Here is a 20869-nt window from a genome sequence, read left to right as displayed (position 1 = left end):
TTGAAATTTCCTTCTTGCACATTTGTAATATTTTTTTACTTCACTTCTGCTGATTGTATATGTCCTTCAAAAGAATATAGAGCTTCAGTACTTTGTTATCATTAATTATTCTAATTTACAGTCAAAATAATGTTGGTCATTTAATACACAAAGCCGTGAAACCTAGAGGGCTAGAATGAGTTTGCCCATTAGCTTGCATGTTTCCTGCTGCTGTAATCATGTTCTATTGTGTTTTAGGTGTGCATGACACTTCACAGATGAATAAAAGTACGTTGTCCCTTCCCCAGGAGGCTTACAATATAGCCTACATCAACACCCCTATAAGATGTCAAGGCCTTTAAGAGCAGGGAAGGAAGTGAGGTGGTTCAGACACAGTATACAATTGATAGAGAAGGCAGTTCTTAGGGGAGCATGGGTCACATACTGGCAGTATCCAAACTCTAGGGATAAGTAGCATGTCACTGAAAGGCCCCACTGAAGTAGTGTTTTAAGGAGGGATGTGAATGAAGGTGCGGGATGAGCATATGAGAAGAGGAAGGCTGTTCTGGGACTAGGGGACAAAACGGAGAAGGCACGAAGCTGAGGATGGCAGAAGGGTGTATTTGTAATGGTTGTGAGGGGGGACTGGCTATGGCCAGAGCAAAGGCAGTGGAGGGGAATGAAGAGAAAAGGAAAGCAGAGATGCAGGCTGGGGAGGAGTGGTGCTGAAGTTTGCATTTAATGCAGAAGGTGAAGGAAGCTAGGGGAGTGGGGGTGGAGATATAGATATGGTTACAGCAATGGAGGAGAGAGAGGGCATGTTTGCTGGGCATTTGGAACTGAGGCAAGATAAGCAGGGAGGCCAGAGAGCCACTGTTTGCTGGGGCTCAGGTGGATACATTCAAGGCCTGGATAAGTGCTTCAGCAGTTGGGAAGGGCATGGAACGGCAGACTGTCACAATCTTGGGAAGGAATGATTGGCTGGAGGTAGCTGCAGTCCAAATTCTCTCCCTCACTACTGAAACAGCTGACAAGTTGATTTGGTCCAAAATGCAGACTTTGTAAAAATGGCTTCAAAATAACCTAATGGTGGTAGGAATGATTTAATCATTAAAGAAACAGTCAAGGTGATAAGAAAAGGAGTACTTGTGGCACCGTATGCATCCGATGAAGTGAGCTGTAGCTCACGAAAGCTCATGCTCAAATAAATTGGTTAGTCTCTAAGGTGCCACAAGTACTCCTTTCCTTTTTGCGAATACAGACTAACAGGGCTGTTACTCTGAAACCAGTCAAGGTGATGAGAAGCAGGAAGTGTCACTGATCAGTCTAGCTGCATGACACTCAGAAAGTAAACAAACAGCCGGAGGATAAGCATGTTGGATTTTTAAAATGCTTCATTTTATTGCTAATATGAGCCACAACATTTTAAAAGCTGTGGCCCAGATATTCACCTGGTGTAGATCAGCATACCTCTGATTTACACCAGCCAAGAATCTGGCCCACTGAAACCAAATCCTTTTTTGAATTACACTGGTGACATCACTGTGATAGGTCACTTAGAAAAACAGACAGATCCATGGCACTTTACCAGCATCAAAGAGATTGCACAAGTGTAACCAAGGGCAGAATTTGATCCACTATTATCAGGATAATGTCCCCTTACAATTAGTGTAGATTTTGGTTTAGCTTTGGCAATACTGGCAGTGGAGAATGGAAACAGAGCATTCTCTGACATCCTGAGGCATCAGTCTGGTGATCTTCAGGGAGGATTCAAACCAGGTCCCTTCTGTCACAGAATTTCAAACACCCTGTGGGGATTAATAAAGCTCAAGTTCACACTTCATATTCACACTGTAGGATTCTTTTACAATGACATTGTTTAAAGTAAAAGCTCACTAATATTGAACATATTTTGTTACATGTAAATTCATCCCTATATTCAGTTTTTGTACAGTATAGTTTAGTGTCCCTTATGGACTAATGCATATGTCTGTACATAATCTATCATTTTGCACCTACATCTTGATGAGGAATTACATTTTCATTTATCAATAGCCAGCCCCGCATTGGCCTCCCCGAATGTAAATACTTCAGCTCAGTTCCGCATGAGTTTGTAATGTCAGAGCGGCATCTCCATAATAAAGATTTGGGTGGCTGCAAACTTGTCCATTTATACATACTAAAGACATAATTTTCTGAGGTCCTGAGTCCTTACAACTTCATTTGAAATCAGTGGGAGCTGCAGGTGCCCAGCACCTCTGAAAAAAACCAAGTCCTAAACATAGTCATTAGGCTTTGGGCCATTTCATTTCAAGTGGCAAGTGTAGTCCTCAACTGGACACATCAGTGCTAATCTGCCTCGCAATTTTGTGATGTAGACAAAAATCAGATAAGGTATAACATGAGCAATTACCATTGATTTAATTTCTTGTGATGTAATCTACGTGATCTCCCAAACTCAAACTGGTAGGGCAGCCTGATATTACCCCACTGGGCCCCTTCTACTCCCGCAAGCATTAAAACTTCTAGTACCATATACTCACTCTATTTCTACGCCTTCCTCTTCCGTTAGGAGCTCAGCCTTTTGCAGTTTGCGCCTGCAGGCACGCTCCTCGCTGCTATCAACACTGGAACTCTCCTCCGAGCTTTTGGAAGTTAAATACTTGATCGCCACCGCATCCTTCTCGTTCATTTGCAAGCAGAGGCAGTAGGATTCGCTCACCTTTAATGAGTTTCCCCACATGCTTTGGCACATATCAGTCCCATTTGCATACACCTAGATGTCAAACAAAACAGATTAAATTAAAAAAACACCTCACCCATCAAAAACACTTGGGCCTGGTTTGCTGTTGCCCTTAGTCCTTTCTACCGGCGTAAAGAGGATGTAAAACATTGCCAAATCAGACTGGTAGTGTGTGAGACCCACTTACCACTGCTCCAAACCACTTTGAAAGGTGCAGGGCAAAGGAGAATATAGCCCCTTATTTCCTTAGTTGTTTTCACATGCTAGGTGCCATAGATGAAAGCCAGTGTGTGTGGTCAACTTAACCCCATACAGCAAATAATGTGCCGGGACATTCTGACATGTATTTGTTTTAGTGAGCTTTGTATCAGACAGAGTTCTGGAAGCTGAAATCATGTATTTCTCCACGGAACAGTGCAGTCTAACAGATTTGTGGCTATCTAGAATTTCACTGTTGTCATTGTATGTACATCATGGCCATTCAGGACTCCACACAGAGAGAGTACAGGTGGACCTCAGAACAGACACCCACTGCTTGTAGGAGCTCCAAGGGAAGGCAGAGAGCCGCAACATCACCTGCCCTCCCTCAAAGTGAGTCCCCCCTCCAGTGCAAGGGGACGTGTCCAGTTCAGGAAAATGGCAGGTCCTTGTACCAGTTTAAAGTGAATCTGTCCTATATCTTGTTTTATGCCAAAATCTTTTTTGGAAGTACTACCTACAGTGACCTTTATGACCACACTGCAAATAAACCTCTTGGCTGTTTTGTTTATGTCATGGTAACCTGCTGCCCTCCTGGCCTGGATTCAAATAAACATTCATATCTTATTGGCTGGAGAAGCTAAGAACAGGTCAGCAGAGTTGGCAGGTCATGTACTTTAGCGAAGCCATGAATAGGTCATTAATTTTATCTTTGTTTGCACTTTGTCCTCCACGTATTTGCTGTTGATTTGCAATATCTTCTGATTAAATTATTGCAAAAGAGACTTAGATACCCTGCAAAATAAAGCTGATAAAGTACTTGGCATATGCATGATGGCAGATGGAGCAAGCTTGGGAGTAAGAAGCAGGATGTATTCTTTAGTGATTGAAGGACTACTGGGTTCTGTTTCTGACTTTGTCACTGACTCACTCTGCAACCTTGGTCTAGTCACTTAATTTGTATCTGCATCCCTTTGTTAGTGGGAAATGGGTATAATACATATCCCAACAGGGGTGTTGTCAGACTAACTCAGTGTTTGTAAAGCACTTTGAGATCCCTTTGAGATCTGACATTGCTATAAATATTCAAAGTATTGTATGGTCTATTCTTCTCATCGTTATGCAGACACCCTCCTCTACACACTGTTGTTGCGAATGGAAGTTGTAAGTGTGCAGTGAGTGAAGTGGAACCCTTTCACACAAGCATCAGTTCCAATCAACATGCTGAGTTTCCAGTAGTGTTGCCGATTCTGCTGAGTGCAACAGCTTTTTGAGTTACCATTGTCACCCATGTGTGTCCATATCATAAAGAGAGTCTCTTCCCAGAGATGCATCCGATGAAGTGAGCTGTAGCTCATGAAAGCTTATGCTCAAATAAATTGGTTTGTCTCTAAGGTGCCACAAGTACGCCTTTTCTTTTTGCAAATGCAGACTAACACGGCTGCTACTTTGAAATCTTCCCAGATGATTCGCCCTGGGCCAGTGACTCATTTCTCTGTGGCTCAGGGATCATTGGATAAAAGGTGCTATAACTGCAAAGTATTGATGATTGTTATTTTTAGGCTAGATCCCCAGGCCTAGTTATGTGGGAGCAGGGGTGGGGACATCATGTCAGGGAGTTGCACCTTCCCCCCATTTCCCAGAGTAGTCTCTTTCCTTGCTCGGGGGCGGGGGGTGGGGAGATCTTGGTGTATACTATGCTTATGATATGCAGGTGGTCAGACTAGATTAGTTCGAAACAGTCTCTTCTGACCTTATGATCTATCATGTGTGAATAATATGGAGTCCATTCCAAATAGCCCTCAAAATTTCTGCACTGTAATGTAGATTTTAAAACTATAACTGAATGGCAGGGAGCTGGCTTCATCTAAGCTGCAGTTGCTGGAGGTGCTATGCCTGTGGAGTGCGAAGGCAGGCAGCACGCCACTGACTTTCGCCTCCTTTTTGAACATGTGCTCTCTATAGTGCAGGTCTGAAACTGCCAGTCAGGGCACAGAGAGCAGTGAGGGGGATCTAGGCCACAAGATGTGCAAGGGGCTCTGCATCCTTTTTTCCCCCGCACACCCAGGGCAGAAAAATCTAGCCCTCTGGCTGTACCGTCTCTATTTCTGTCCCTTTCAGTGGCTTATTCCTTCAAGTCCTGGCTATTTCCTTGTGTCCTTCTGGTCAATTCAGGAGCAAATAAAATCTATAAATATGCATTTCTTTATTCCCTTATGTAAGGGACATTTCCAGATTGAGCCCTGGTGTCCAATAGACTCCAAATCACTCACTCATACACTCATACTTGCTAGGTTAATCTTATGCAATTCACTTAATTCTGATCTTGCTGCTATGACTACAGGATATTGAGAACACTACAGTGCACAAGCACTGTCCAGAATCGACAAAGCATACCAGCTCTCAAACTGGGGCATAGGCTTTTAATTTCTCCATGCCTCAGGCTACATTCTACTTGTGGTCTTTGCTCTAAGTTCCTTTTGGTGAGTGCTCTGCATGCAGAACAATGATACAATGTGGCTCATAAATTTTAAGATAGCATGTGTAGAACTGGCTCGGGTCCATTGTACATTCTTGATATGCAACATTAGTTCCAAATACTCCTTCCAGCCATTCACATGTCAAATGCATGGCTGTTGATTGCTTCACCATATGGATTAAAAGCACTTGAGGAAATAAAGCATCTGTCCGCAATGCACTGACATTCGAGAACTCTTTGTGCCTTTTGGATATCAGCAACTTCCCTTCCAGAAGCTCACTCCAAGCGCAAGCAAAGTCTGACTTTTTCAGCATTTCATTTTAACCCTGAAACATGTTTTTATTAATTGTTTGGACAGGGCTTTGAGGTGTTTTGGCTATTGCCATGTAAACAGGCAGAATACTATTAATTTGAATAATGTACTGCAGGGGTTCTCAAACTTCATTGCATCACAACCCCCTTCTGACAACAAAAATTACTACAGGACCCCAGCAGGGGGGACCAAAGCCCAACTGCCCCAGGCTTGGGAGGTCCAAGCCCAAGGGCTTCAGCCCCAGACAGGGGGTCTGTAACCTGAGCCCTGCCACCCAGGCTGAAGCCCTCAGGCTTGGGCTTTGGCCCTGGGCCCCAGCAGGTCTAAGCCAGCGACCCACTTTGGGGTCCCGACCCACAGTTTGAGAACCACAGATGTACTGTGTTACTGTGCTTTGATTATAGGAGAGAGAAATGATGTGATAATTCTAGCTGGCAGAGGTTGTTGTTAAACATAACAGACCTTGTGCAGTCATTGACATCTGTAAAAAACAGGTGTAAAACATAATGATGGTGGTAGGATAGCATCATACACCCCTTTTCTGCGGTCGATGATCACAGAAGGTCAAGGCCATGGATAATCAGGCCTTTGTACATTTGAACTGAGTGTATTTTTCGTACAATGTTGTACATTTCCTCTCCTCAACTCCTCCCACGTGTATATTGTTTGTATAACACAAATGTATCTTCAAATCTTTCAGTTAGTTAGATTAATTGTGTTCTATAACCAAAAGCCTGTATATCCATTATCATACATGTTTCTTGCCATTTAATTAAAATTGCAATAAAATTGATTCTAAAAATAATTAACACGCACACAAGCTCTCTCACCAACAGAAGTTGGTCCAAAAAAAAAATATTACTCATGCACTTTGTCCCAATAATATTTTTGTAGCTTTTAGCTTCAAATGAAATGATTATTGCCATGGAAATGAATGTGCAGTAGCAGAGAGCTTGCTTTGATGAAACCTCTTCTTTACTCTCTTTCTAATCATCATGAGCAGTATTTGGTGATAACCATGGCCAGCAAGGGGCGTGGCTAGGTGTTTAACTTAAGAACTGCAGTGTCTGGTTAGAGTTGATAAGACTTCTGGATTTGCTGCCTGGTCTTTCCCGGCTGATGGATATATTTTCTTTAAAAAATAACTACCAGTGAATTTTTAGCGATGGTAAAAGGTGAGAGAAGGTTTCCGCCTATCTCCAGAACAGGCACAGAATGAGCAGGGACCAGCTTCAGCTATCGGAAGGGCACTCAGAGCCAATTTTCTGAGGTGCTATTTTCCATCTTTGCTTCAACCAGAGCTGTGTGGATCCTCAGCACGTCTGAAAGTCAAGCCCTTAGTCGCCACAGTCCATTCATTCTCAGGCTGTTCTGCTGAGACTGCCACTTGTGGTGGGTTTTGTAATGCAGACACCGATCCCACAGTCTGTGGCCTGGGACTAGCCTCGCCTCTCACAGAGGCTATTGAGCAGCCTTCAGGTGGCAACTGCAGTCATTCGCGACCAACCGGTTCTACCTTCAAGCCAGTGACTTGGAGCCAAACAGCTTTGCAAGCCAAGGACCGGTCTTCATCAATGAATTTTCAGTTCAGTCCCCATCCTCTGCCCTTAGGGAACCCTGCTGTGTGAGCAGTTCTAACAGGCTCATTTAAACTAAATCTTTGTTAATATTAAAAATGCAGTTATTACAGTACCACACTACACAACTTTCACCCGATTCAAAGGCCACTGAAGTATGTGGAAAACCCCCCATTTACTTCAATTAACTTTGGATCAGGCCCCAGACAATTTCCTCAGCGTCCCCATTTGAGCCTTCATTTTACACTCTTGCTCAGAAGGTTAGGCACCACAGCCATCAGACTTTTATCAGAAAGACTGGGTGAGCTCTTATAAAGTCTGTCAGTGCTGCTGTTTAACCAGCAGGGGTATGAGGAGGATAAAAGAAGAAAAACAGGGGGAGTCTAAGGATTTCCACAGGCATTTGGAGGACAAACTCTTTTCCCTGGGGGAAAGAAGCATGAGTGCAAAAGTACAAACAGGGTAAAGATGCGTCAAATCTAAAGGGTAAATATTTCAAATATGTGATTTTAAGAGCTTACATCCCATTTTCAAAAGAGACATAAGCACTTAGGAGCTCTCATTGAAAGTGCATGGGACACAGGCTCTTAAATCATGTAGACATTTTATCCACCATCTCCTTTTGTTGTATTCTCAAAGTTAATATTTCTCTACACTTCAGTATCTAGACCAGTGGTTATCAACCAGGGGTGCATGTATATTATACACTGAAATGTATGTATAATATTTATATTTCACTTGATTTCTTTTATAATTATATGGTAAAAATGAGAAAGTAAGCATTTTTTCAGTAATAGTGTGCTGGAACACTTTTGTATTTCTTATGTCTGAGTTTGTAAGCAAGTCGTTTTTAGGTGCGGCGAAACTTGGGGCTATACAAGATAATCAGACTCCTGAAAGGGGTACAGGTTGAAAGCCACTGATCTAGACAATTCAATGGTTAAAATATCAGTGGCATTTGAATCTTGTCTACTCCTTGCAATCCTGCTTCACCCAAGGTGAGAAATTAAATAAGAAAAAATCTGGTATAGACAAAACCTGGAATTGTAGAAGTCCAAACAATTTACCTGTTGAATTTTGTTCCCCCAAAGACTTCTTTGGTGAGTTAACCCCTCAGGAAGTAGTAGTGCTCGCTGTCTTTTAATGCTCTTATTCCTGTAACTGATCCGGTGTGCTTTCTCACCTTATTGTAGGGGATGCATTCGTTTTTACAGTGGTTCACTCCATTTTCATCCCATTCCCAATCTGTCATCCAGTTGCGGATGCAGGTGGAGTCATTTTTACATGCTTCATACCTGCATGGAAGTTAGTGGGGAACAGAAAGTAAAATCATTTACCTCCTTGTTTTTCAGCGATGTCACTGTATTACACTGATGTCACACAAAGGACGCATGGGTTCTGCTAATAATACTCTGTGCTTACATAGCACTTTTCCTCCAGTGATCTCAAAGACATGAACATATTATCTCCTTTTTACTGTAGGGAAACTGAGGCAAATTCCATCACTGATCCATGGACTTTCTGCTTTCTTATACCCAGCATCTACAAGGACCCAAAATTGGACAGCAGCAGCCATGTGGGGCAGGCACCCCAAGGACAGACCATGATCAGAGAGAAGTAGAGAATTTTTATATTTACAAAAGGAAAGGAGCTAATAATGCCAGTTTGAAAGGTGCTGTAAAGAGTCTGTAAAGCCTCTGAGAGTCAGTGGCTGGGACTGGACAATGGGGATGGATCACCCCATAATTGCTCTGTTTTCTTCATTCCCTCTGAAGCCTCTGGCACCGGCCACTGTCAGAAGACAGGATACTGGATGGACCATTGGTCTGACCCAGTGTGGCCGTTCTTATGTTCTAAAGAAAGGGGGAAAGCAATCAACTAATGAGCAACTAAATAAGATCATATAAAAATAGTCCATGAGCCCAGGTTCATTATTTCTAGGGGGTTGAAGCTAGGGGCAGAAGAGAAGAATGTTAAAGGAGCCCAGAGGACTATGGTTTCGTAGGAACTGTTTTAAATGACAATTAAATAAAAAAAGCAGGTAAATTAATTGTAATCATCAAGTATTGTAAACTGTTAGCCTACATAAGGAAAAAGTAACTTATTACTGTTACCCTCATGCTTCCTCCCTCTCCTATTGTTATATTCACGTATTGGGCCTTATCTTCCCTAAAGCCCATATTTTGCAAACACTTACACACCAGCGTACCTCTGTGTGTCTGGGGCCTGGTCTATACTACAGAGTTATGTCGACGTAAGGCAGCTTACATTGACCTAACTCTGTAAGTGTCTACACTAAAGTGTAGCTCCCACTGATGTAACTTGTCCACTACACAAACTTAATAACTCCACCTCCGCAAGAGGCATAGCACTTAGGTCAATGTAGTGTTGCTTACAGCGACTATTGCGGCCTTTCAGAAGCCATCCCACAACAACAGTTAAATTGGCACAAGTGCTCCCGGTGAGGACACACACTGCCAACACAAGAAGCGTAGTGTGGACATGCAAAAGCGATTTACTTAGTGCGGTGGCTATGCAGCACTGCAACTTAGGTCACCTTAATTTGTAGTATAGACTTGCCCTAAGTAGTCTCAAAGATTTCAGTGGAATTACCCATCTGAGTAACCCCAAGAATTCCAAAATCATGAGCCAGGGCCAGAAAAATCAAGATTGGCTTAAAATCATGCAAATTTTTAAAAATAAGAGGTTTGGTTTTTTCTTTTTTCAATTTTTTTTCTGTTTTTGAATCTTCAGGGTACACTCAAGTCCCATTTTCAAGGTTTTCTCTGCAACCATGAAGGCTAGAAACTTAATTTTCTTTTAATGAAAGCTGAGATTCTCATATACTCACATGACTCCAGAAGTTGGGGCAAGACTCAAAATCAAATTGCAAAAGTCGGCACTATTGTACACACAAAGTTAAGCCCTAGTTTGTAAGCTCTTTAGGGCAAGGACTATCGCTACTCATGGATTTGTACAGCAACTCACACAATGGGGCCACAATCCTTACTAGGATTTTAGTATTATAAATAATACTGGTGTATTATAAATAATAACAATGCATGCACATCCAAATTCAGCCCTTAGTCTTTGAAAACTTAGGAGTGAACAAAGCTATTTTAAACTTGTTTTCTATACAGTGTGTGCAACAAGCTGAAAATACTTTTGTCTCACATTTTCACATTCAGTCAGTTTCAACAGCCAAGCTTTTATGATGCAGTAATCACCTGGTAGTGCTGGAGTGGACTTTTGATACCAGGAATGCAGCTCTCAGTAGTGATACAATTACATGTTAAACTTTAAATTGTACGAGTTCAACTTTTAAAGGATAGCCTTTGGCGAACTCTGAGCAGAACAATCTAGGAAATGTGTTGTCCAAAGTCCTGTGTTGCTTTGTTGATAACAAGTCTCTCTCCAGTTCGAAAAAGGACTCAAATCTGTTTCCATCATACCACCTTGTGAGGGTAACAGCAAGCACAGATGGAGGATAAACGAGATCCAAACAGAGCAACAACTGGGTGGGAGAATGGGATAGTCCCAAGCCTGCCCGCATGTGAATCTGCTGCTGGACTTTGGGGCCCTGTTGGGAGTGCAGGTCATAGATTCGCCAATTCTTATGATCTTAATATGCCACTGACAAGCAGGCTTGGCCAGTGCCATTGTGCTGCTGTGTCTGGCGCTGGTACAGCTATCAACATCAGAGCTTAGCAACTAGGCTCCAATTCAGCACAAGCTTAACTTTAAGCATGTGCTTAAATCCTTCCCTCTTCAGCAAAGAACTTATAAACATGTGCTTAGGAGTGTTGCTGAATAGGGGGCTTGATGCTGTACACCTGGTTTCCACAGGAACCTGAATTAATCACTATTTGTAGGTTTCAGAGAAACAGCCGTGTTAGGCTGTATTTGCAAAAAGAAAAGGAGTACTTGTGGCACCTTAGAGACTAACCAATTTATTTGAGCATGAGCTTTCGTGAGCTACAGCTCACTTCATCGGATGCATACCGTGGAAACTGCAGCAGACTTTATATACACACAGAGATCATGAAACAATACCTCATGCTCAAATAAATTGGTTAGTCTCTAAGGTGCCACAAGTACTCCTTTTCTTTTCACTATTTGTATTTATCATCTATATGCAGGGTCCTCCGGTCAAGATCAGTGCCCCATTGTGCTGAGTGCAATACATACATATAGGAAGAGACAGTCCCTGTTTTTATAGGCTTTTTTTTAAGTCTCAAGGGGGAGCCAATTATGGGGGGCAAAATTATGCAAGATCATGACATCTGAAGGGATTCATGCTGTCCAGAAACCCATGCATGGCTCCTTGAGCCATTAAAAAAGGCTTGCAAAAACCACAAATGCAAACTTGAAAGCCCCTCACACCAGCCAGCAGGCACCCAAAGGCTATGGCTACACTGTAAAGGTAAAGGTCGAGGTAAATTATGTCGCTCGGGTGGGAGTTAGTCACTCCCCGTGAGCAACATAATTTGTGCTGATTTAGCGCTGTCCACACCGCGCTTATCTCAGTGCGAGAGCTTCCCCTGCTGACATAGCTACCGCTGCTCGCGGGGGCTGAAGTAGTTAAGCCGATGAAGAGCTCTCTCCCATTGGCTTAGAGCGACTACACAGAGAGCTTATGGCAGCGCAGCTGTGCTGCTGTAAATTCTCTAACGAGCCGAAGAATGATCTGCTTTTCGCACGGCAGGTTACTTCACTGCTAGGTATTTTTATTTTGGAGCTAATTCTTATTTGAATATTCAGGATTATTTTTCAGAATTCATGCTTTCCCTTCAGATGGGCAGGGGCCCATTTTGCAGGTGGGTCAGAAAGAAAGCTGCCCACAGGGCTCTTCACGGTTCATAGGGACTTTCAAAGAGAACCATTTTAATGCTGATGAGAGCAGGAAATCCTAAAACAATAGGAAGAAAGGGGAAGGCTCCAGGCTAGTCAGATGATTTCTTTTAAATGCTTTCTCAGAATTTTATGCACATTTCTGGCCACAAAGACTTCAGTATGCAGCAGGAACATTCACAGCCCATGGAGAAAGTAGGTCAATTCCCCAGGAGCGCTGCAGCATACTGAAAGGACTCCCATGAGTACAATGTGGAAAATCTTGGAAATGCTACTTTGGAATGTCAAGGAGAGCGGGAATTTTGTCCAAAATACCTTTTTAGTCTCTGGCCTTGGGTGGGACGAGAGAATGGGAATGACACTGAAAGATGTCAGACGCATGCCCATGCATATAATACATTGTCATTTGTATATCTGTGTCCTACGCCAGGTGTATATGACACCAACTAGAGTACCAGATGAGTGGGATGCATAAGAAATGGGATGGAAAGTAATACTGCAGATAGATAAGTAGTACTTATTTGTTAATAGCAGAGCTCACTATCTTCTTGATGCTTTCCAGACATTCAAGAAGAGACAGACCTTGTCCCGAGGAGCTCACAGTCTAGCATAATACATAAACTCCCAGACCAAAATGGTCTTTTCTTCAAGGTTACAAAACATGATTTACCAGCTGGTTCTGTTTATATTCAGCTAAACCATGTGAGGAAAACGGGAGTGCTTTGTAACATCACGCAAACCCATAATATACATTACAGACCTAATTCTCATTTACACTAAGGCTGCCTTCCACCACCCTGGGCAATGGAAAAGGGGCCTTAAAATATGCATAAGCTACATGCGCTATGTGTATTTTCTCCCACCATTATGCTTTCCTTTAATTTTATATAACAGATGGATAATGACTTTTTGTATGATTGATATGGATTGTAGAAGATTTATTCTAGCTTTCAGTGACATGTCATATGGCCTATTATGGGCCTACTCCAAAGTCCACTGATATCCAACAGAAAGACTCCAAGGTCCAGACCCTCAAGGGTATGGTGCCTAACTCCTACTGATGTCAAGGAGAGTTAGATGCCTCCATACCTTAGAGGATCTGTGCCCAACTGACTACAATGAGCTTTGGATCAGGCCTTGAAACAATAGATGGGATTGCGGAATAGAGTGGAAGTCGTCTTCTCGCTTATTGGTCTGATCACTTCCCTCTAAATCCTTTCCATTGTCTTCCCGTCCACGACTGCATCAGATTTAAGTTTCTTGCCAGCACCTTCAAAATGCTATACAACTCTGCCCGTCCCTTCTACTGTTCATATTTCATGTTACTCCCTTGCCCCCTCTGCTCTGCCAACAATGCTGTCCTCCGTTGCTCATTTAGCAGCTTTTTGCATAACACCCCTCCATGCCCTTTTCCGTGCTGCTTCTTATGCATTTTGAAGTTGTCAACCTTCCAGAGTTCATCCACGAGACCCTTATCTCTTATATTTAAGTTCCTCTTGAAGCCCTACTTTTGCCATGCTGCCTATCATGAATCATGGTGATATGTACATAGAGTAAAAATTAGAGAAAAAAGTGGTATGTTGTTTCCCATTCCCCCAACCCCTGTCTACGTATCTGTCTGTCTATCCTTACTGTCTATCCTTGGGGCAGGGATTGTTCTTTCTTACCTGTCTGGAAAGAGCCAAGCATATACTGGGCACCACCATAAATAAGAAGACAGCTATTCCTATACAAATACTGTATATACGAGATGGGCCCAACCTAGAAATTATTATCCAAACACCTTCAAATTTCAGTGGTGGTGGTTTTGGATTTGAATCCACAGAGCGGAGCCTATCCAGTCAAGTTATAGGTCTTGGTACCTATCTCCCAGGCATTCAAAAATCTGGGCCCAGCATATCTAAAAGACCACTGAAAGCTCCAGGATTAAAACCATGGTTAACAATTCTGCTCCTCCAGCAAAATGGAATTTTCTACAACAGGATAAACGTCATCAGTGGAACACACAAGCTTTATCCTTCTTCGACCTGCCTTCTCTAGCTTAGACACAGAGCAGAGTGGACATAGTTTAAAAAAAAACAACCCACCTCATCCAGTGCACTAAATGCCCCACTAACAACTACTGGATGAAACGAAACAATCACTATGCTCTCAAATGAACTCACACAGAAAAACAATAAAAACACCATATCGGCCACGGCTGAACACTTTTCACAGTAATCACTCTGTACCTGGCTTATCAGTCCTCATCCTCAAAGGAAACCTCCATACACCTTCAAAAGATGAGCCTAGGAGTTTAAGTTCTTACCTAGATCCTATAAATCATGGACTGAATAGAGATCAGAGTGCTGGAACAATTTTTATAGTGGAGGTGCTGAGAGCCATTGAACCAAACTGTAAACCCTGTATATCATGGAAACCACTTCAAGCCAGGGGGTGCGGCAGCCCCCCCATCACCTCTAGTTCCAGCACCTATGATAGAGATACTGGATTTATGGCTTATTACAACAATTGATAACCTACTGAACCTCATCCCCAGCTGTTTTTTCCCCTTTCCCCCCTATGACTGGACAGATGTTTAAGGGGCACTTCACCTTCAGTGCTCCCTTGAAATGTGTTAACTACTTAGGCTAAACAATCTGTTCCATCTTGTATTTATCTGTGATTCTCTGAGTACATTTCCCAGACTTGAGACGCTCTGTGTAAGGTTGAAAGTTTGTCTCTTTCACCAACAGAAGTTGGTCCAATAAAATATATTGTCTCACCCACCTTGTCTCTCACAGATTTGAATGGAAGACAGGTGTCTAAATCCTCTAGACTGCTCTGAACAGCTCAACCATTATTTGTGCTACATTTCACATCATTTTCCCAGTAAAGCCAAATTTCTCGAGTTACCATGCCCAAGCCTAAAAGTAACAGAGAAAATAGATCAAATGCATTTTTCCAGCTCCTATACGTGCTCTAACGTAACTTTGCTAAACACCAAGGTTTCATGATTAAAGATCTACATTTCACAACTCTCTATACCTATAAATAGATGCTGGATCTGAATCACTAGAAAATCAGAATTCTCACTTCTCCGGTGGGATACAAGATGTCTAGACCTGATGATTTGCAAGGTATTGGGCTTAAAACTATCCCACCACATGCCTTGTATCTCAAAAAGTAATTTTCACTGCCTGCTTTTATCTGAGTTGTATTTGGGGGAAGAAAAAATTAACTATTTTGGGGTTAGATCATTATAATTTTTATTAAATGACAGCTGTCTAAAAACTGTTCTGAAATATGGAGTATTAGAAGTAGTTTAAGCAGAAATGGATTTGTAGACAGAAAGCAGGTGAAGAGGCAGAAGGTTAAAATTAAATTTATTACATAAATGAATTTGTTAGTTTATTCCATGATTCCACAGTGTAGTTAATAGATACAGAAATAAAAGAAGTGTATCAATATCACGGGCACATGTTTAGATAATATATGTGATTATGCTGCTCACATAATTTGTATTTTCAAAACCATGATACAAACTGACTTTATATTAGACTTGGAGATGTCACTGAGAATGTTATTATTTACAGGGTAATAAATTCAAAGGGGAAAAATTAGAGGTATAGAAAAAAAAAGAGAGAAGTTGAACAAAAGAAGGGAGATAAATGATGCAGAGTGCTATCAAATTTTGTTGCCACTTGTTTGGGAAGGTCATTATTTGCACATTTGTGGCTACCTCTTACACAGGTAATGTAGGTATCTCAAATATAACTAAAAATATGAGCAGTGTAAAGTGTTAAACCTACCAGTCATCACAGAAGTTTTGGCACAAAGGAACAAACTCAATACCAGCAGTGTTGTTGGGACTGATCCAGTGAGCGGCATGCGGCGAACACCGGTAAAAACATTCGATTTTCTTCATGTAATCCTCGCAGCTACATTGAGTGAGAAAAACAACAATTAAGTCTGCTTCTCAGCATCCAAGATTATAGTCCACACTTTCCAACAGGTTTCGACAGCATCCATCACTATAGATTAGATGGAGCAATTTAAATCCATCCTCTTGTCCTATTTGTGTATAGATTCTAAACTTATTCCTTTGTTGTTGTGTGCAGGTTTTGCCTGTGAAATTACTGGAACTGGACAAATCATGCAAAAAAGGTCTTGAATATTCACTCTAATTTTTAAATGAATTAATTAGTCATGTTTGGGCCCCTTTTGTATTTGCTTTATATAAACATTTGAGCCACTGAGTTTTTGTTGGCACGAAATGGTCAAGTTCAAAGCAATAATAAAATGTAGCATCAAACCACAGCGTAAAGCTTTGTTTCTGTGTTATACTCTCATGATTTCACCAGTATTTAGATTTTCTCTAGTCCAGCTGAAGTTACTGAAAAACCACATATTGTAGTTGTTCTCCTGGGAGTGGCAGGCAATAGCTATTATTTTTGCAAATATGTTTTTGCTTAATTGTTTTGCACTTTCATTCTTTTATTTGTGTAGCCTGACATATTTGACAACTCTCAAAATCTAGCAATGAACTATAAACCTCAATTAGGAAAACATTTTTTATGGTTACAAAGCTCACAAGACTACAAGAATTTTTCTCATTATTTGCAAGTTTCCTTTCTGGCTTCCCTTTTACATTTTGTTTTTTAAGACTTAATCTAATGTATCTGTTTGTTTAAACAAGGGACAAGGCCCTGTCGATACAAATTATGGGCTAGATTTAATGGTATGCTCCAGCTGCTACAGAAGTACAAAGCAGGCATGGTTGTAAATATGGCTTAACCAGCCAGGTAAACCAGGTTTACTACTGGTTTGCATTGCCAGATTATTGCACACCAGAGAGCATTTTTTAAAAGAGCAGGTCTTAAGAGCAGTCACTCCTCTTCTGAAATGGCAGAAGCCACTCTTCCTGAATAAAGTGTGATTAAGGCTCCATGGATTTTGGGTGAGGAGAGAAGGAGCAGAGAGGAGCTACGCAGACAAGGGGCCAAGATGGGGGCAGCCACTTTAGGTAACATCTCCAGAAAAACCTATGGAGTTTCCATCAAAAATTCCAGGGGGAGTTAATGTTGGCAGTTTCAGCTATTGTGGAATAGTCCTATTGCACCAAGACATAGACAATATCAAAGCTGACTTACGATTTACTGAGAATCCCACATCTGTTCCAGTAGCTGTTGCTTACTTGAATTACTGGTGAATGAGCCAACTGCTCTGTGAAGTTTGCATAACAACAGGAAGCTATTGGAAATAAAACAAAGAGACTACAATGAGGGTTTACTTTAACACTCAAAATTTGGAAAACTCAATTTAGAAAAAAGAACAGGAGTACTTAATGAATCTTTTGGGCACATAATCCAAAATGGTAACAACTGGGAGGGAAGCTTTACAAAAGAAAGACTTTCTACGACTTGTAAGTGAATGATCTTGGAAATGATAATGTGACCACTGATTAAGTGGGACTGAACTGGCATCAATATTGTTTTGTGAGAATGTATTCAGTCAGTGCCAAGAAGCTAAGTGGTGTTTAACCAGCTGTCATATGCTGGAGGAGTGAAATTTCTGAACTCCAGCCTTTTAATATAGAAGTTATCAAATAAAGAAGAAAAAAGATGACATGCAGTGAATATTGGTTTTATTCTTACATTTATATCCAGTACAGCATTTTAATTTTCAGTGTTTTCATACTTTTTCTGACAGTCTCTACTCTTAATCAGGCCAGAAACTTAATTAGGACAATAATTTGTGCACTGGTACATCACAATCAAGATGATTATGCTGTATTTTAAATATTCTCATACTTAATCCCATCAGGCCCAAGTCATCCCTAGTGCAAGCTTAAGTAAATGGAGTACAACAGGATGAAATCTGGATCATACATTTTTGAAGTTCAGTTACTGAAGCCAATAGTTTTGCAACTGGTCTCAGGGAGGGCGGTATCTGGCTCTGCATTTGGAACTGGATGTAGTAAGGAAAAAGCCAATAAAAGTTGCTTTTCAAACAAAACTCCTATTGTAAATATTGCACAGTGTTAAAGTAATTAAAAGTATGCTAGGGACTGTTAGTCGATACAAAGGTCAACTTTTAAACTATTCTAAATTCTATGCCAAAGATTAAACAGCTCTTACATTCAGAGTACAGTGTGCATTCATGGATGTCCGGCTCAGGGCTTGGTCTGTGCTTGTGAGTTCCCCCCTCCAGACATCTATCCCATTTGCAGGTAGATGTTGCTAGGATAGCAAAAAATAGGACTACAGCAAATTTGAACATCTTCATTCTGCACTTGCCCTGTAAGGAAATAGACATTTCAGTGAGGTCCTTTATCTCTGAGAAAAGTCTGGTATGAAATTTCCGCTCGATTATAAAACTAATAGGAAGGACTGTTTAGAAAAGGAGAAAAATTAAAAAGTGCTAAGCAAAGATGGACAGACAAGTATTTATACGTGTATTTGTCCCCTTTCTCTTTCACAGTATCTTAATATTATTAAAAAAAGAAAAGGAGTACTTGTGGCACCTTAGAGACTAACCAATTTATTTGAGCATGAGCTTTCGTGAGCTACAGCTCACTTCATCAGATACATACCGTGGAAACTGCAGTTTCCACGGTATGTATCTGATGAAGTGAGCTGTAGCTCACAAAAGCTCATGCTCAAATAAATTGGTTAGTCTCTAAGGTGCCACAAGTACTCCTTTTCTTTTTGCGAATACAGACTAACACGGCTGTTACTCTGAAACTTAATATTATTAACCGCCAAGATTTTTAAGCCAAGAGGGACAAATGACTGAGATCAAGAACCTCAGGCACTGAATCTTAACACAGCTTGAAATTCATGGGAACATACACATTGTCATATTACATCAGGCTAGAGGTCTCTCTGGTTCAGTAGCCTATTTGGGACAGTGGCTGGCACTAGCTGCTTCACAAGACAGTGGAATAATGATAATACCTATTTCTTATACAACACTTTTCATTGATAGATCTCAAAGCACTTTATCCTCACGAGACTATTGTGAGATAGGGAAGTATGAGTATCACCATTTTATAGGTGGGGAACTGCAGCACAGAGGCAAAGTGACTTACCCAAGGTCGATAATCTCTATACGGTCTTTATTTTGTATACCTCTATCTTGTCCCCTCTTATTTATCTCCTCATAAACTAAATAGTCTGAATCTTTTCAATCTTTTTTCATATGGAAGTTTTTCCAGACCTCTCTAATCATTCTTGCTGCTCGTTTCTAACCCCTTGATATTTCTGCTACATCCTTTTTGAGATACAGTGGCTAGAACTGAAAGCAAAATTTCAGGAAAGCTCAGACTATTGATTTATATAATGGAATTATAATATTTGCCATATTGTTTTCCGTTCCGTATACATCCTAACAGTTTTGTTTGCTTTTTTAACTTCTGGTGCACACTGAGCATAGATTTTCCGTGAGCTATCCACAGTGATGACTGGGGATAACATTTTCAAAAGCACCTCAGTGACTGAGAACCCTAATTCCCTAAATCATTTTTTAAAGTGGGACTTAGCTCCTAAGTCACTCTGTCTTTCTTAAAATTTTACCTCGGGTCTTTTTTCCTTATGTTTTTTCAGTTAATTTATAACCTCATAAAGTGTACAGATTAGGCAAAAATATTATTGTGATAATTTAGATACAAGCTGTAGATTAAAAAAATATAAATCAGGTACAGCAAAGTTAGTTCTAAATAGTTAATTAAAAAAAACCCAATAAATGATTTCAGGTCTCCTATAGATACACTGGTGTAAATTTATCATGGTGTAACTCCAGTGACTTCACTGGCTTTGCAGCATGGATTAATTTGTTCCATAAATTTCAGGTTTTTGTTGCATCCTGTAGAAAATTATGCTTTTCACACAGTTACAGGTGAACTCATTCTAATGGCTTTTAAGACAATGAGCCAGATCCTCAGCCAGTGTAAACTGATGTTGCCTCCTTGACTTCAGTGGGGCTCTGCTGATTTACAAAAGCTGAGGATCTGGCCCAATATTTTCTGCATCTTCGACAGATGATGAATCCAAAAATTAAAAAATAAACATAACTGTCTGATTTATGTAAATCTAGACCCTTCCACATAAACCACATCATAATTATTTGTGCATATTATGAAAAATAACCTGCAATCCTTCGGGAAAACTCCCCATGAACTTTATTGGAGAGTTTTGCCTGAGTAAGGACTGCAGGATCAGTCCCTATATTACCTTTCAGAATAAAGAAATCAAAATATTACAGGAAAATAACAATAACAATTGTCTCTGCAATTTGAGTGCTGTTTTCTCACCTCTTCTGCTGTCTCTCTGATTGTTACCTCTTCCCCAAACTGGAAAACAGTAAGTAGCTTTGAACCTCTCTTCTCTCTATATATCACCTAGTATCAGTGCCCCAGAGTTTGTTTGCCTCAGGAGAGTTCCTTGACTCTTTGGAAAGCTAACAGGTTTATCTCAGGAACACACACAATCAGTACACAAACTGACCTGCTTAGAATAGTCATTTATTGCTTGCAGATCACTAATGGTGAACAAGAAAATACAGGTACAATAGATAGGGTTTTTAAAAATAAGCAAAAAACCCAAAACTAAAAGCAATGCCCCCTCCCACCAAAATTCACCAAGAGTTCTAGAAGAGATAGAAACCTTTCTTGCCTGATAGTATAAACCAGTCTTGAACTAATGGGGGTTTGGAAGAAATATCCTCTATGAGCAGGTTATTCCCTATCT

General features: G+C 40.9%; 1 protein-coding gene across 3 annotated transcripts in view; it reads right to left on the bottom strand.

Moving 5' to 3' along the window:
- Positions 1-1355: 1355 nt before the first annotated feature.
- The window catches only part of LOC144268920 (riboflavin-binding protein-like), a 33481-nt gene continuing 13967 nt past the window's right edge, over positions 1356-20869 (bottom strand). For all 3 annotated transcript variants that reach the window (XM_077824261.1, XM_077824263.1, XM_077824262.1), the window contains 6 exons: positions 18260-18419; positions 17273-17372; positions 15932-16060; positions 8473-8584; positions 2523-2755; positions 1356-1787 (listed from right to left, as the gene is read on the bottom strand). In XM_077824261.1, coding sequence (XP_077680387.1) covers positions 1769-1787; positions 2523-2755; positions 8473-8584; positions 15932-16060; positions 17273-17372; positions 18260-18419 — 753 coding nt within the window. In that variant the 3' untranslated portion in view covers positions 1356-1768. The remainder of the gene's footprint in view (positions 1788-2522; positions 2756-8472; positions 8585-15931; positions 16061-17272; positions 17373-18259; positions 18420-20869) is intronic.

This window comes from Eretmochelys imbricata, chromosome 8 (genome assembly GCF_965152235.1).
Source record: "Eretmochelys imbricata isolate rEreImb1 chromosome 8, rEreImb1.hap1, whole genome shotgun sequence".
Taxonomy (NCBI): domain Eukaryota; kingdom Metazoa; phylum Chordata; order Testudines; family Cheloniidae; genus Eretmochelys; species Eretmochelys imbricata.
The sequence above is the reverse complement of the archived record's forward strand: the minus strand, read 5'-3'. Positions and strand labels throughout refer to the sequence as shown.